Source organism: Triticum aestivum, chromosome 6D (genome assembly GCF_018294505.1).
Source record: "Triticum aestivum cultivar Chinese Spring chromosome 6D, IWGSC CS RefSeq v2.1, whole genome shotgun sequence".
Taxonomy (NCBI): Eukaryota; Viridiplantae; Streptophyta; class Magnoliopsida; order Poales; family Poaceae; genus Triticum; species Triticum aestivum.
Genome location: NC_057811.1, coordinates 409,632,278 through 409,648,988, shown reverse-complemented (window position 1 = coordinate 409,648,988; position 16,711 = coordinate 409,632,278). Strand labels below are relative to the sequence as shown.

At 50.4% G+C, this 16,711-nt stretch overlaps 1 protein-coding gene across 1 annotated transcript; it reads right to left on the bottom strand.

Moving 5' to 3' along the window:
• Positions 1-9,514: 9,514 nt before the first annotated feature.
• On the bottom strand, positions 9,515-13,705 carry LOC123145445 (TPR repeat-containing thioredoxin TTL4). Its single transcript, XM_044564859.1, has 6 exons — positions 12,670-13,705; positions 11,495-11,690; positions 11,191-11,363; positions 10,753-11,089; positions 10,498-10,649; positions 9,515-9,963 (listed from the first exon to the last, which is right to left on the bottom strand). Exons 1-5 carry the CDS (start codon positions 13,557-13,559, stop codon positions 10,527-10,529), a joined length of 1,719 nt encoding a protein of 572 aa, XP_044420794.1. The 5' UTR covers positions 13,560-13,705; the 3' UTR covers positions 9,515-9,963; positions 10,498-10,526.
• Between the last annotated feature and the right edge of the window lie 3,006 nt (positions 13,706-16,711).

The window sequence follows — 16,711 nt, the reverse complement described above, 5'->3', positions numbered from 1 at the left end:
TCTTGTAATAGAGTAGGTCCAACACTTTATCTTTTCCGTGCCATCGTGCACGTATTGAATGTTGAAGTCTATTGAAGCTGTCTCTTTTATATTTCTCCGGGTCATTCATTCTCCTTCTCAAATAGTTGCCTTTAACTATCCTGCATAAAAGGATAAATCACAAGTCTCTAGGCGGCTTACCGCGCTGAGAATCATAGGTTTTAGATATATAACCCGGATATGAATCAAAAAAGATTGACCCTCAGCTATGTCCTTAATACAGCCGTAATAACACACTTAGCGGCCTGCAAGCATACTTCCGGTTTAGATAACCCGGGTAATAAGGTTGGTACCTCAACTCCGGTGTACCTGTCTTAATGACACCCATTGTGTTCAACTAACACTGTTAATCAAGTTTTAAGCCGGCAAAGTGAGACCCGGCTGTACACACTTTGAAATAATCAGAAGAAACTTGCTATAAAGCAGAAGAACTTAGGGGCTTCCGGTTCAAATACGACCAGAGACCCGGCCCAAAGGGGTTATGCTAGGATTCGAATGCGATCATATAGCCCCCAGTGGGCGTGGCAATGCCAATCAAGAGGGTACCGACAGCTATGTTCTATTTGGTTCGAATACGACCCATGTTTGAACAGGAAGCCCCCAAGTGATTTTAAGAATTTTTTAACGACGCTGATTCGAATACGATCCATGTCGGTTCTCAAAGGGGTTAAACTAAGATTCAAATATGATCAAAGAAAACTCCTCAATGAGCTCGGCACTTTTCCAATCAAATGGGTATTGACAGCTATGTTCTCTTTGGTTCGAATACGACCCATGTTTGAACAGGAAGCCCCCAAGTGACCTTATTGCTTACAGCTAGATTCGAACACGATCATAAGCTGGATCCTCCTTCAAGTTATCATGTAATCTTGCAATGGAAACAACACGTGCATATTTGGAGGAGGAAAAAGGACAAAGGTCCTGCTTTATTGCTTATCATAATATATACATGGCTGAGAGAAATATGTACATTATGAGAGCCGGTGGCTCAAGCGTAGTAAGGCCGAAGCTGAGCTATGTTCCACGGCCGACGGGTCTCTTCCTCCGACTTACGTGAATCTTTGTGCTCCCGAATGTCAATGATGTAATATGACCCGTTGTGCAAGTTCTTGCTGACCACAAAGGGCCCTTCCCAAGGCGGGGATAGCTTGTGTGCATCTGTTTGATCCTGGATGAGCCGGAGCACGAGATCGCCTTCCTGGAAGACCCGGGATTTAACCCGGCGGCTATGATAACGGCGCAGGTCTTGTTGGTAAATCGCTGAACGGGCTGCTGCCACATCACGCTGTTCGTCCAACAAGTCAAGAGCATCTTGGCGCGCCTGTTCATTATCCGCCTCAACGTAAGCCGCCACTCGAGGTGAGTCATGACGGATGTCACTGGGGAGGACTGCTTCTGCCCCATAAACCATGAAGAAAGGCGTAAAACCTGTAGACCTGTTAGGAGTAGTGTTGATGCTCCATAACACGGAGGGCAACTCCTCCACCCAACAACCCGGCGTCCGTTGCAAAGGGACCAAAAGCCGGGGCTTGATGCCCTTCAGAATCTCCTGATTAGCTCTCTCAGCTTGACCATTGGATTGAGGATGAGCCACTGAGGAAACATCAAGTCGGATATGCTCTCATTGACAAAACTCTTCCATGGCGCCTTTGGAGAGATTGGTGCCATTGTCAGTGATAATGTTGTGCGGAAAACCATAGCGAAAGATCACCTTTTTCATAAACTGAACCGCCGTGGCTGCATCACACTTGCTAACTGGCTCCGCTTCAACCCACTTGGTAAACTTGTCAACTGCCATCAAAAGGTGGGTCTTCTTATCCTTGGACCTTTTGAAAGGCCCAACCATATCCAGCCCCCAGACCGCAAAGGGCCAAGTAATTGGGATCGTCCTCAGCTCTTGAGCCGGTACATGAGCCCGTCGCGAAAACCTTTGGCAGCCATCACACTTACTGACCAAGTCCTCTGCATCAGCATGAGCCGTCAACCAATAAAAACCATGACGAAAAGCCTTGGCCACAAGAGACTTTGAGCCGGCGTGATGGCCACAATCCCCTTCATGGATCTCACGCAAGATCTTTTGACCTTCCTCAGGGGAAACACAACGCTGAAACGCTCCCGTAACACTGCGGTGATGCAACTCACCATTGATAACAATCATTGACTTAGCCCGCCGGGTTATTTGCCTGGCCAAAGTTTCATCCTCAGGCAACTCGCCCCGGGTCATGTAAGCCAGATAGGGCATTGTCCAGTCTGGTATGATATGGAGAGCCGTCACCAGTCGTGCCTCCGGGTCAGGGACAGCCAAGTCTTCCTCTGTAGGCAACTTAACAGAAGGGCTATACAGGACGTCCAGGAAAGTGTTAGGTGGCACCGGTTTTCGCTGAGAGCCCAGCCGGCTTAAAGCATCAGCCGCCTCGTTCTTCCTGCGATCGATGTGTTCCACTTGGTAACCCTGAAAGTGCCCAGCAATGGCATCAACTTCGCGGCGATAAGCCGCCATGAGAGGGTCCTTGGAATCCCACTTTCCTGATACTTGTTGAGCCACCAAGTCTGAGTCGCCGAAGAACCTTACCCGGCTTAAGCTCATCTCTTTAGCCATCCGAAGGCCATGGAGCAAGGCCTCGTTCTCAGCCGCGTTGTTAGTGCAAGGAAACAGCAACTATAGCACATAAGGGAACTTGTCACCTTTAGGGGAAGCCAACACGACTCCAGCCCCCGAGCCCTCCAACTGCCTGGACCCATCAAAGTGAATAGTCCAATATGTGTTATCCGGCTTCTGCTCGGGCACTTGTGACTCTGTCCAGTCATTGATGAAATCCACCAAGGCCTGAGATTTAACAGCAGTGCGTGGCACGTACTTGAGACCATGAGGTCCAAGCTCTATAGCCCACTTAGCCACTCTCCCTGTGGCCTCTCTGTTTTGAATGATATCACCAAGAAGGGCAGAACTGACCACAGTGATGGGATGACCCTGAAAATAATGCTTAAGTTTCCGGCTCGCCATGAACACACCATAAACAAGCTTCTGCCAATGCGGATACCGCTGCTTGGACTCAATGAGCACTTCGCTGACATAATAAACCGGCCGCTGAACCGGATGCTCCTTACCCTCCTCCTTGCGCTCCACCACCATAGCCACACTGACGGCTCGTGTGTTCGCCGCCACATATAATAATAAGGGCTCCTTATCAACCGGAGCAGCAAGGACTGGAGGCTCTGCCAGCTGCTTCTTCAAATCCTCAAAGCCAGTATTAGCAGCATCATTCCAGACAAAGTTATCAGTTTTCTTCATCAACTGATATAATGGCATGGCCTTCTCACCCAAACGGCTTATAAACCGGCTTAAGGCAGCGATGCGACCCGCCAAGCGCTGAACATCATTTATACACGCGGTCTTAGCCAGGGAGGTGATGGCCTTGATCTTCTCCGGGTTAGCTTCGATGCCTCTGTCAAAAACCAAGAAACCCAAGAGTTTGCCTGCAGGAACACCAAAAACACACTTGGCCGGGTTAAGCATCATCTTGTAAACCCGGAAGTTATCAAAGGTTTCTCCCAAATCATCTATCAGGGTTTCCTCCTTTATAGATTTAACCACAATATCGTCCACATAAGCATGAACATTGCGCCCAATCTGCTTATGAAGACAGTTCTGCACGCAACGCTGATAAGTCGCCTGTGCACACTTGAGTCCAAAGGGCATGGACACATAGAAGAAGGCTCCAAAGGGAGTGATGAACGCCGTCTTCTCCTGGTCCTTAACTACCATTTTAATCTGATGATATCCGGGATAAGCATCCAGGAAACTTAAGCGCGCACAACCGGCCGTAGCATCAATGATTTGATCAATACGGGGAAGGGCAAAAGGATCAGCCGGACACGCCTTGTTTAAGTCCGTGTAGTCCACACACATCTGCCAAGTGCCGTTCTTCTTGAGCACGAGCACCGGGTTAGCTAACCACTCTGGGTGAAAGACTTCAACAATAAACCCGGCCGCCAAGAGCCGGGCCACCTCTTCACCGATAGCTTTCCTCCTCTCCTCATTGAACCGCCGAAGGAACTGCCTGACCGGCTTAAATTTCGGATCAACATTGAGAGTGTGCTCAGCGAGTTCTCTAGGTACACCTGGCATGTCAGAAGGTTTCCATGTGAAGATGTCCCTATTCTCACGGATGAACTCGATGAGCGCGCTTTCCTATTTTGGATCCAGATTGGCACTGATGCTAAATTGCTGAGATGAATCCCCTGGAACGAAATCAACAAGTTTAGTCTCATCAGCCGACTTAAATTTCATTGCCGGCTCATGCTCCGTAGTCGGATTTTTCAGAGAGGTCATATCTGTTGGGTCAACATTGTCTTTGTAAAACTTCAACTCCTCTGTTGCACAAACAGATTCTGCATAAGCTGCATTGCCTTCCTCACATTCCAAGGCCAGCTTCCGGCTGCCGTGAACCGTAATGGTCCCATTATGACCCGGCATCTTGAGCTGTAAATATACGTAACACGGCCGTGCCATGAACTTGGCGTAAGCCGGCCGCCCAAATATGGCATGGTACGGACTTCTTATCTTGACTACCTCAAAGGTCAATTTTTCCACCCTGTAGTTGTTCTCATCTCCAAAGGCCACTTCCAACTCGATCTTGCCGACTGGATAAGCCGACTTACTAGGTACCACACCATGGAAGATAGTGTTTGACTGGCTGAGGTTCTTATCAACCAACCCCATACGGCGAAAAGTCTCATAATAGAGGATGTTGATGCTGCTGCCTCCATCCATGAGCACCTTAGTGAACTTATATCCTCCCACCTGAGGAGCCACCACTAAGGCCAAGTGACCCGGGTTGTCCACCCGGGGAGGGTGATCCTCTCTACTCCATACTATAGGCTACTCAGACCACCGCAAGTAGCGTGGAACCGCCGGCTCAACAGTGTTCACAGCCCTCTTATGAAGCTTCTGATCTCGCTTACACAGACTGGTGGTAAACACATGATACTGCCCACCGCTAAGCTGCTTTGGATTGGTCTGATAACCTCCCTGCTGCTGATGATGACCCTGGCCAGACTGCTGATTAAAGCCCCCTTGACCGTTCTGAGGGTTAGAATTTGAGCCGCCGCCCGGGCTATGAAAACCGCCGGCGCCTGAGCCGCCGCCCGGGCCATTGTAATTCTTAAAGGCCTTCATGATTGCACAATCCTTCCATAGATGAGTCGCTGGCTTCTCTCTAGAACCATGCCTTGGGCAAGGCTCATTCAACAGCTGCTCTAGCGTCGGGCCTGACCCGCCGCCTCGGGGAGGGGGCCTCCCCTTGCGTCGCTGGTTATTACCTTGTGAGCTGGCGTTGGCTACAAACTCTAGGCTGCCATCAGCCTTGCACTTGCCTCCTCCTTGGTTCCCCGGGTTATGCTGAGGACCCTTGCCATTGCCGTTCTTCTTTCCCTTCCCTGTCCTTTCATCATCTGAAGCGGGGTCCTTGGTACCATCAGAATCGGCATACTTGACAAGAGCCGCCATCAGTGTACCCATATCATTGCAGTCGCGCTTAAGCCGCCCGAGTTTCATCTTCAGGGGCACAAAACGACAATTCTGCTCCAACATTAAGACTGTTGAGCCGGCATCCATCTTATCTGACGAATGCATGATCTCCTTAACCCGGCGAACCTAATGTGTCGTAGACTCACCTTCCTGCTGCTTGCAGTTAGTCAAATCCACAATTGACATAGACTGCCTACAGGTATCCTTGAAGTTTTGGATGAACCGGGCCTTCAGCTCAGCCCAAGACCCAATGGAATTCGGCGGTAGCCCTTTCAACCAAGTGCGGGCAGTCCCATCTAACATCATGGTGAAGTACTTGGCCATTGCCGCCTCACTGACCTCCAGCAGTTCCATGGCCATCTCGTAACTCTCGATCCAGGCTGCGGGTTGTAAGTCAGCTGTGTAATTAGGCACCTTCCTAGGGCCTTTGAAGTCCTTGGGTAGAAGTTCATTGCGGATAGCTAGCACTAAACAAGGGACACCCCCAGTCCTGGTAGGGATACCCACGTCGACGGAAGTCGTCGGATAAGCCGGGGGGTCTGGTAAGCCGTCAATTGAGGCATCTGCTCCGCCTCTTGCCGTGCTCTGTCCTGGTCTGCTGCGTGAAAGGCTCCATTATGAGCCGGGCCATGGCCAGGGGGCGGGTCATGGCGTCGGACGTTACTTGAGCCGGTCGCTGAGACCATGTGTCTGCTGTAACTCGGGCTCCGGCCTGGGCGAGGGTCGAGTGGATCCTGTCCCGGCTGTAGGAGTATGCCTCTTGCTGCGCCAGTGCTGTCTGAAGGAGTTCCCTGACCCGGCGGGTTTCAATAGCCGTCGGAGAGTCGCCATCGACCGGGAGAGCCGCCAGCCGTGCTGCCGCGGCGACCATGTTCTCCAGCGGGTTATTATAATGACCCGGGGGTATTGGCACGTACTAAGGCGGGGCAGGGGGCACCTGGGGAGGCCCCATCACTTGTGGCTGAATAGGGGTCCCAGACCCGGGCACTATGACCCCTGGCGGGTTACTAGACCCTGCACCTGGCGCGTTGAAGAGGTTGCGTGGATCGTAAACCGGAGGGAGTCGAGATTGGGTCTTTTGATGCCTCCTTCTCATGACCTCATTGGACGCGTTCTGATCCATCGTGAGTTGGAAGGACTGCGCCTGGATCAACTGAGTTTGGGCATCGAGAGCCGCCCTCTCCGCAGCCATCCTGATCCCTTCCGCTGCAAGATCCTCCTTAGCTTTCACTAGATCCAATTTTAACTGTGCCACCTCCGCATCGTGCTGAGCTTGATCTGCCGGGTCAACCGTGGCGGTTAACAGGGCCGTCATCTTGTCTGTGAGATCCATCAGCACCTGAGCCGGAGAAGGCACCGGGTTTCCCGCTCCAGCAGCGGGGTTCTGAACAGGCCGCGCACCGGCCATAAAGATTCCGACCCGGCTTGGCGGCTCAAACAGGTCCGGAATACTGTCACCATCGGAACAACCCATGAGCCTGCCATCTTGAAGTTGATACAACGAGTTTGACTCATCGGTGGCCGACTCGCCGTCAGAGCCGGCGGCCGTCTCATCACCCGATCCAGATTGATCAGAGAGTCCTCCATGGATACACCCCACAAAAGCATGCCTTAAGGCCGGCCGGGCCCGGGCGGGTCGTGCACGCTGGGCCGTCTCGATGAGATCGGCGCAGAGATCCGTCTCAGGGCCCGGCTCGCCAATCTTGCCAATGAAAACATGAATTCCGCCGAAGGGGACCCGGTACCCATACTCAATTGAGCCGGCGTCGGGGCCCCAGTTTGCATCGTCGATGTAGAGCTTGCCGCGACGACTCTTGGTCATCCGGCCCACAGCGTATCCCTTGAGCCCTTCGAAGCTGCCCTTCAAGAACTCAAATCCACCGTGCGCTGGCCCCACGGTGGGCGCCAACTGTCGTGGAATTGTCACGGCAGATGTCCTCGAGCTAGGACTTAGTCGTGGAGCCATCGCAGCTAGGAAGCTTAAAGGGGTTAAGTGGGACAAGGAATACGAGGGTTTATACTGGTTCGGCCCCTTACGGTGAAGGTAAAAGCCTACGTCCAGTTTGAGGTGGTATTGATTAGGGTTTCGATAACCAGGGAGCTAAACCGCTATGCCTGGCTCTCGATGAGATTGTTCTTGTCCCTAAACCGCTGCCGGGTCGTCCCTTTATATAGGGAGGCTGACGCCCAGCAGCTCTCAGAGTCCCGGCCGGCTCATAAGAGTGTCCGGCTCGGACTCTCAGCTATCCTTGCCTTGCACTACAAGTTCTACCATGATAATGATTGTAACTACGGGCTTTAAGCCATATCCGGGTCTTAAGCCCATCTTTGGCCCACCGTCTTCAAGCTTGGCGCCGGGTTTCTGGCAATGACCATATGAGTAACCCGGCCCCTCCTGGCGGGTGACTCTAAGGTCTATATCCTCAACAGGTTTAATATTTTTCTATTTATATACCCATGGATAATTTTTTATCCCATACCTTTATCCTAATAGGGTTTTTACCCGCCGGGTACGCGGGTAATGGGTACCCATTGCCACAACATCAACATGCTTTTAGTGCTCAACAGGTGAGTAATTTGCAACATGTCCCTTTTTGTTTTCCCAGATGTTTGTACCCAATTTCCTTCAGATGATGCTTTAGGGTTTGGGGGTTGGGAAGATGGAATTTGCGCATGCTCACAAGATGGATCAGCAATACCAATATCTGCTATCTAGTGTGCCAAAGCAGAGTGTGATACCAATTTTGGGAAGCTTCCGACCAGTTTTGGGAACCTTCTAAAGCTTCTAATCGGGTTTCTCTTTTTTTTGAACGCTTTTTATTCTCTTTTCTTTTACTATTTTATTTTTTATGTTTGGTTTCTTTTCCTTCTTTTATTTTTAAAATGCATGAACTTTTTCAAAAAATTGAAAACATTTTTCAAATTCATGAACTTCTCCGTGAATTTTTTTAAAATTTTGGGAACATTTTAACTTAAATTCATGAACTTTTCAAAATTTATCATTTTTTCATCAAATACTTGAACGTTTTCAAATCCATGAACAATTTTTTAAACTTTTTCCCTCACAATCGTTAACTTTTTTTAAATCCACGGAACATCTGAACTTTTTTTTGAATCCATGAATTTTTTTATCAAGTGCATGAACTTTTTTTATATCCATGCAATATTTTTTAACTCGTGAACTTTTTTCAAATCCAGAAAATATTTTTGAACATGTAATTTTTTTTGGGTTTGTGAACTTTTTTCAACTCCACGAAACTTTTTTGAATCCCGCAAACTCTTTTAGACTTGTAAATTTTTTTAAAACCTGAATTTCTCAAATTCGTGAACATTTTTTGTGAATTCCTTTTTTTAGAGTAATCACAATTTCTCAGAAAGGTCAAAGGTCAATGATGGACCGGTCAGCGAACGAGGAAAACCAAAGCTGTTCCGATTGAGTGTTCGTCTCCACAATGGGTTGACCTAGGAGGTCTAGCGTGGCGGAAGACGTTTTAGGGTTTGTCGGCCCGGCCGTGTTCCTCAACACCGTGAAAAAGAAAACAGTGAAATACTCCTCTCGAGGTCACGCGCCTGCACGACCTCATCCGCGACGGCCAACGTGGTGATGACACGCACGTCGCACCGGACGGCGAAGCACTCGTCCACGAGGTACTCCGGAGTCCGGACTTCCCGAGCACTTCCCTCTTGACGAAGGGATGGCACCAAAATTCTCCCGTGTGACTGAAGGAACTTCGGTGACTGACATTGTACGGCGCCGGCTTGCCCGTGACGAGGGACCAGCGTGAACCGGCCATGGGCGTTGATCCGGTGGCTGCCGTGCTCGGTGGCGAGCTTGAGGGCGAGAGAGATATAATGTGCAGAGTGTCAGGCATAACTTGGAAGCATCTTGGGGGCAACAAACCATGATCCATAAGTTCAGATATGCACAGCAGTAAGTGATTTTTGTCAAATTGGATAACCAAATATTTTTATTTTAAATTATCAGCTGAAAACCGTGGAGAGAATTTGAACTCCAGCAGAGCACTAGACACTAGCGCACACCATGATTCGCATACAGCCGGTAATCACATAGGGCAGCACAACACAACATCGATGTACGCATGCATATCCTGCTTAGAATGAACATTCATTTCAGTGTACAGTTGTTCCGTCTGTTCTGTTTCAGAGGCAAACTTCAGAAGCCCTGGACGCCACCACCGGCGCCCCACACCCGAACAAATCCACTAACTACACATCACAACAATGGAGCGAATAGCAGTATTATATACAGTTCCATCACTTCATCCTCTTCCTGTAGTTCGGTGTATGTTTAACAACAAAGCAAAAAAGGCACACTGGTTTGGCTTAAACAAGCTGCGCAAACGGTCTCCGGTAGCCGACAAAGACGAACAAACCTGCAGAAAATGATAGGTTAGTGCTACGACGACTAGCATGCCGATGCTTTGCTCTAAAGAATAAGCTCCGGCGAGGAATCTGCCTGGTTTTCAAACCGCCTTTGGTTTCTTTCAGCTGCGCGTGGTCATCAGTTGATGCCCTAACACCTACCTAACCAACTACGATTAAGAAAGATAAAGGTGCTGAACTAACTGAAGTATGTTTCTTATGGCCGACATTTGGATGATTGGTGTTGAAGAAGTAATAGAAGAGACCTTGATGCTACTAGTATTAGTATGCAACGTATCTTAGGACAGTATCTATTCAGTATACAAACAATAAGCATCGAGCAAGTCTGTCTGTTCAACGTTCTGTGTAGGGTCTGAATTTTGTAAGACAGATTTCGTCAACTTGAAAGAGCAGCCCTTCCTTTTGTAGTAAAAATACAGCGTTTGATTCCTAAATCCTAATGCACACTTTCATTAGGACTAGGTGAAGACCACCGACTGGCAGTTGAAGCATGAATAGTGTGAGGAGTAGCTGAGAGCAATTACCTGACGTCGATGCTGAGGCATACCCCCCATCAATTCCTCTGGCTCTTGATCTTGGCTTCAACCTCTGCGAGAGCCTTCTTCACGTCTTCGTTCTCCGGGAGCTCTTGGATCAGCACCTGGTAGTCTCTCAACGACGCCTCCCACCTCTCCAGCTGACCGAGCATGCACACCAACACGCACCAAAAAATCAACAAATCTGACGAAAAAACGAGCTCGATCGCACAATGCAGCAGAAAGCATGTGAAGATGGAAGACCTTGACGTTGCAGTCGGCTCGCCGGAGGCGGGCCTTGCTGTAGCCGGGCCGCACGGCGAGCGCGCCGCTGCAGTCCTCCACGGCCTTCTCGTGCCGGCCGAGCTTGGCGTGGCACGCGGCGCGGTTGCAGAGCAGCACGGCGCTGCCGGCCTCGCCCTTGTCCAGCCCCTCGCCGTAGGCCGCGCACGCCTCGGCGAACCTGGACGCCTTGAAGAGGTCGTTGCCGCGCTGCCGCGCCGTCGCCACCGCCTTGGCGCGCCGGTGCACGCTCGCGGCCTCCCGGCTGCCCGGGTCCAGCTCGCACGCCGCCTGCGCCGTCGCCACCGCCTCCTCCAACCTTGACGAGTTTGTTTGTGTACACGCATTGATCAGCACAGAAGCATTTCGCCATATCGCCAAGCAGTGCCATGCCACACGATCACAAACAAGCAAACAAACCTTCCGGCGGCCATGTCGACCTGGGCTCGGACCATGAGGACGTAGGCGTGGGCGGTGGTGCCGAAGAACTTGGTGGACTCGTCGACGCCGAACCTGGGCGCGCCGCGGAGCGCCGAGTCCGCCTCGTCGTGCCGCTGCAGCTTCAGCAGGGCCTCCGCTTGCAGCGCCATCACCTGTCGGGCAGATCAAGTTCGTACGTCGTGTCAGCCACGCACGTACAAGTTCACTATCTGTCGTGCTGGTCGTGGAACGTTGACGCCACTACAGGAGGCGATAGCGTGCTCGTCTGCCACTGGGCACTGACCTGTGGGGCGCAGTCGGCGCCGTCGGAGACGGCGGCCTGCGATTCCTGCAGCACCGTGATCCAGTCCCTGACCTTGCGCGCGTCGGTGCACTTGGCGATGCGGCCCTTCACCGACTGCGCGCGGGAAACGTCCGCGCTTACAGAGTCCATGGGCGACTGCTTCAGGTAGTTTATGGCCTTGTCTGGTTCTCCTAATCTGACAACGAACACATAACCATTTATTAGTGAGTATATAATCGATCATCTCATGATAAACGTCTTGTAGACATCACAATTCTTGGTCCGTTTAACAGTTCGCCGTGCGAGAAACTGAGAATTGACATGTATTATTATGGAACTCTTGGTAGACGTAGCATGGTAGACTGCAGTGCAGGCAAATGAAATGAAGGTGGACCTATTCTCTGTCATCTTGCAGGTTTTAACTAGAAGTATACCAATCATTGTCTTGAAAAAGATGGGTAAGAAGGCTTGTTGAGCAAGTGATTAGCCACTGAAAGCGCCAATCATGGATGAAAAGGTTCACAAAGTGCTAGAGTGATTTGAGGAGGGAGGTTTTGCTCATGCTAGACCTGATAAATAAACCAACCAGTAACCGAATGTTGATAGCATAAATTAAGCAGCACATGTAGACTACAGATCAAGGAATCCAGGCCCTAATTATCAAAAAGGGCTATTCCATTTCTTCCGGGGAACGTCAGTCGTTTCCTATAGCAATAACAATACAGCTACATACTACCGTCGGATGATATGCGTATGCAAAGCAGCCACGCCATTATCATTTGGTTAAGCATTTAATTAACATTTGGTTGCTAGCTAGCTACCGTCGAGCACACGTAGTGGCTCTCCACGAAACGCCACTAAGTGCAGGTGAGTTCAATTCAAGTTGCAAAATTATTATCTATCATATCACTGCAAGTTTACAGCTAAATTTCCTTGATATCACTTTAGTCAATGGGCGACCACGGTGAAATTTCTGTAAAAACTACTCACTCGCGTAATCGATCAAGTCACCATTTGATGTCAGTTATGGCAAATTACGGGAGATAATTAGCAGCTGAGAACGGCCGCGCATTTTTGCATTGAATTGCATTGCATTGCGTCAATAAACCAATCGGATTAGGGGTGGCGATGAATGCGGGCGGGTGCCCTACGTGCGCACGAACGAACGTACGTACCTGAGATACAGCCCGCCGAGCCGGTGGTGCGCGCGGCCGTAGGAGGGGTCGATCCGGACGGCCTCCTTGCAGTCGGCGACGGCCTCGATGAGGCGGCCCAGCGCGGCCAGCGCGGCGGCCTTGTTGCTCCAGTACGCCGGCCGCATCGGGTCCATCATGATGGCCTGGTCGTAGAGCGCCACCGCCTCCGCGTAGTGCCCCTCCCGGTACTCCTCGTTGCCCATCTCCTTGAGCTTCTCCGGGTCCGTCCGGTGCGACAGCGCCCGGCACAGCTGCTCGACCGGCTTGCCCACGATGTTCCCCATGCCGGAGAAGGCGTACCCGTTGCTCCCCGGCCCCGCCTTGGGCCGATCGCTCGCGGCCGCCGCCGGCTTGGTGCTGCGGTCCAGCGAGCTGCGGGCGGACGCGCCGGCGTTCAGGTTGCCCAGGTTGCGGTGCATCATCATGTTGCCGGAGGTGGCGCGCATCATCTGCGTCGTGCCCTTCACCCTCTGGTGGTCCTGGATCATCTTGTCGAGCTCCGCGGCCATGCCGGTGTACTCCACAGCGGGCGACGCCGCCGCCGCCTTCGCCCCGCCGTTCATCGCCTTGGTCGGCCTGCTTTTGTCGCCCGACGGACGCTGCGCCTGGGCCTGGGCCGCCGCTGCGCCGTTGATCTGCGGCTGCAAAGGCATGACCTTCGGGCGGGGCACGAGGGAGGAATCGTCGCGGACGCCGGCCTTCCGCTGCGCCGGGTTCGGCGGCGCGGCATCGCTGTCGGCGGCGGCGGCCTGCGGGGACCCGTTGATCCGGGAGAGGGAGGACATGGAGGCGGAGCGGCGGCGGCGGAACATGCCGCTGTAGATACCGAACATGGCGCAGCCGGACGGCGCGCGGCGCGACTCCGTCATGGCTACGGCGAAGTTCGCGGCCGCTCGGCGGTTGGGCCTGCGCGTCGTGCGCGCGGGGAAGGAAGGGTGAGGATCGAGCCAGGGAAGGGCAGGAGGAGAGGGTGGCCGTTGGCTCCTGCGCGCAGTCTTGGCTGGCAACGAACGACGAGGTTGCGAACGCGAACTTGGGGCAGGAATGTGGGGAGCATGGGGAATTTAAATGGGAAATATTACACGAATCCCCTTGTCTTTTTGGGGGTTCATCTCGTGGGCCCTTTTGGTGTAAGTTCTGTTTCTTTCCTTTTTCTCCTAAACTCCCAAGTGCCTCTTTCATATAAGCATTTTTTTTGGTTGACTAGGTATGTGCCCGTGCGTTGCCACGGAAGTCGAAATATATATGCAATGACATTTGATCAAAAGGTTGTTCTTTCCACGAACACAAATAATATGCTTAGTTTTTTTGCGCGGGTGACACTATGTGTAGTTTCTAACCATGTCTTTATGCACACTCGTCGTCTCCTGCTATCATGCTCTCTATTATTTTCTGCTGCCGAAGCGTCTCCTTGTCCAATACTCCCTTCATTCCACAATGTAGTGCTTCCTCTATCTCCGTGCTTCAACTTTGACCGTAAATTTAACTATCAAGACCGATTGCGGCGGGAGCAAAAATTATATCAGTGAATTCGTATTCGAAAGAAGTTTTTAATTATGTAATTTTTTCACCCGCCGCAGTCGGTCTCGTTCGTTAAATTTATGGTCAAAGTTCGACCTCGGGAAGCGCGGGCGCACTATATTTTGGAATGGAGGGAGTATGTCGGATATCGCTCATGCCACCCCCCGCGTGTCACATGCATTGTATTAAATTCAACCTGGTTTACAGTCCATTGAATCCAGCAAAATAAGCTAATTCGGCTCCATTACTCCCGATGTGATTTAGAACTTCCCATTTACATGGCCCATATTTCTGAAGCAGCCTAAATGAGCTAGCCATCTACATGGTACATCACCAGTACCATATTTACATGACATATTTCAAAGCAGTCTAAGTTCTACATCATCAGTACACATAAAACAATTTACATCATCACCTATTTTGGAGCTCGATGGTGACCGACAAGCACCTTGACTACTGGTGGCACAAGGTGAGAAGACGTGGCATGCCCACAACCGATGTTGGCTCGCCATGAAAGCAGTTCCGCACACACCTTTTAAATAAAAAGAAAGATAGATGAAGCTACATATCAAAGATGTAAAATGGCACGAAGTACCTCTGACGGATGCACATAAGATAGTGCACTGCCAAAACAAAGTAGTCTATGTAGCAATTTGGTTGTCCAAAAATAATTACAAGCAAATGTATCCTTCATGACTAATGGGAATTGTGAGGTTCTGCAGTTAAAATGTAAGAAACATAACACCCATAGGGCCATAGGTGTCTCACCTCAGCCGACGGATTCCCATCCACCTTTACTCGAATGAATGATGAACAAAGGTTTATCCATCTGAATGTTATAAGGATGAGATCAACACTTAACAGTCAGACCTTAGTTATATGAGTTAAACATATACTAAAGAACAAAAATTGGCTACGAGTGATTAACCGACTTGCAAGCTTCAATATTGTATCTGCAGATTGCATAAGGAATGCTATTATCATTAGAGTGGCCACAAAACTCCAGTACATTGTAGTAAAGCACCATCAACAGATCAACTATATTAGCTAAAAAAAGCATATCCACCATAAATAAGAAAGTAAGGATATCATATCTATAATTCTACCTGTGTCCAATTATAGTTGTAGATGAGAACTTCATCCGCATCGTTATAGCCACACGTAATTTAACTAAGGGATATTTGACTGAAATTGGCTTGGACAAAAACACAAACAACTTCCGTCCACATAAGGGATCCCCGGCTAATTCTATGACTATGAACAATAAGTATCACATGTACAACGATCTGACGTTCCGGAATCATGAAAACTCAATCCCATTAGCAGAAAATAAAACTAATCTAGTTAGGCTGGGACTGGCCCGTAGTTTCCTCTTGTGGCAATCTAAAAGAAGGAGAGACGAGCTTACATATTCCTAACTCCTGCACGTGACACCAGAGCGCGCCACCAGTTAGAAGAACGAGAGTGGCATGAAAATCAGAGGCGCATCGTGTAACATCGGCACCTCACGTCGAATGCTCTCTCTCACCAGGCGAGCATGAACTCGGCCAATTCCGCCTCCCTTGCCACAAACTCTTTTGTCTCCTCTGAGTCCGGTCCTCCAGTCTAGCTTGCGCCTGCTAGGACGACACCACGAAGCTATTTGGATAAAGAGAGAAATGAAGGGGGAGTGTGGCTCGATCTTACCAGCGCACGGTAGGAGTCGGAAGCAGGAAGCTTGACATTGTCAACAGACCTGTCGCGACAAGCCAGCAGGTAGGAGAGATGGACGGCATCTCCGGTGACGCATCCCATGGCGGCCGTGCGTGGAGGGCGGTAGGGCGGGAGGTACACGTCATGGGCGACGGAGCCCATGGTGGCGGCGCCTGGGTGTGAAGGACAGTGAACGACGGGGGGGCGAGGGAGCGTGCTAATCATGGTGTGATTCATGGGAAAGTACAAGTGCTGGATGGAATGATGAAAAATGATGGCTAATCACAGTGTGATTCATGGGAAAGTAAATTATGGAGATTGCCAAATGGGCTGGTGGTGGGACAACAATAATAAATAGATGGATTGGCTTCCTTTTTGTGAAAGGCTTCGGTGGAGTTGGGACGTGGGGTGTGGTACATGGGGATGGATGATTGACGAAAGGAGGGCAGGAGACAGTCCTACGGCAGGAAAAGGAACCTTACATTCTTTTTAGATAGTAGAGATAGAGATTAAATGGAAAATAGAGAAGAGGAAAAGGGGGAGAGGATTGACCCCTTTGGTGAAGAGATTGCCCCCGCACACACAAGCGGTTGTTATTTATTTATTTATTTATTTTGGGAAAAGACAATATTTTTCTCTTCACTATATGAGTTAGTATAGTATTGGTGTTTAACAAAAATAATATGGAAGGGAACGAATGAAACATGCAGGTATATGTATATCATTTTTCCTCTGGTCCTGGCGGTCGGAACCCTAGCCGTCGCCAGGAGGCCAATCTTCTAGCGCCGTCCTCCGACGACTCCCCTCC

What these genes read in the sequence shown, in the direction of transcription:
- LOC123145445 (XM_044564859.1), bottom strand. Translation starts at nt 13,559, where the DNA reads ATGACGGAGTCGCGCCGCGCGCCGTCCGGCTGCGCCATGTTCGGTATC. An exon ending in GCGCCGACTGCGCCCCACAG is followed by an intron (nt 11,364 to 11,494) that starts GTCAGTGCCCAG and finishes TCTGCCCGACAG; the next exon opens with GTGATGGCGCTGCAAGCGGA. An exon ending in GTCGACATGGCCGCCGGAAG is followed by an intron (nt 11,090 to 11,190) that starts GTTTGTTTGCTT and finishes AAACTCGTCAAG; the next exon opens with GTTGGAGGAGGCGGTGGCGA.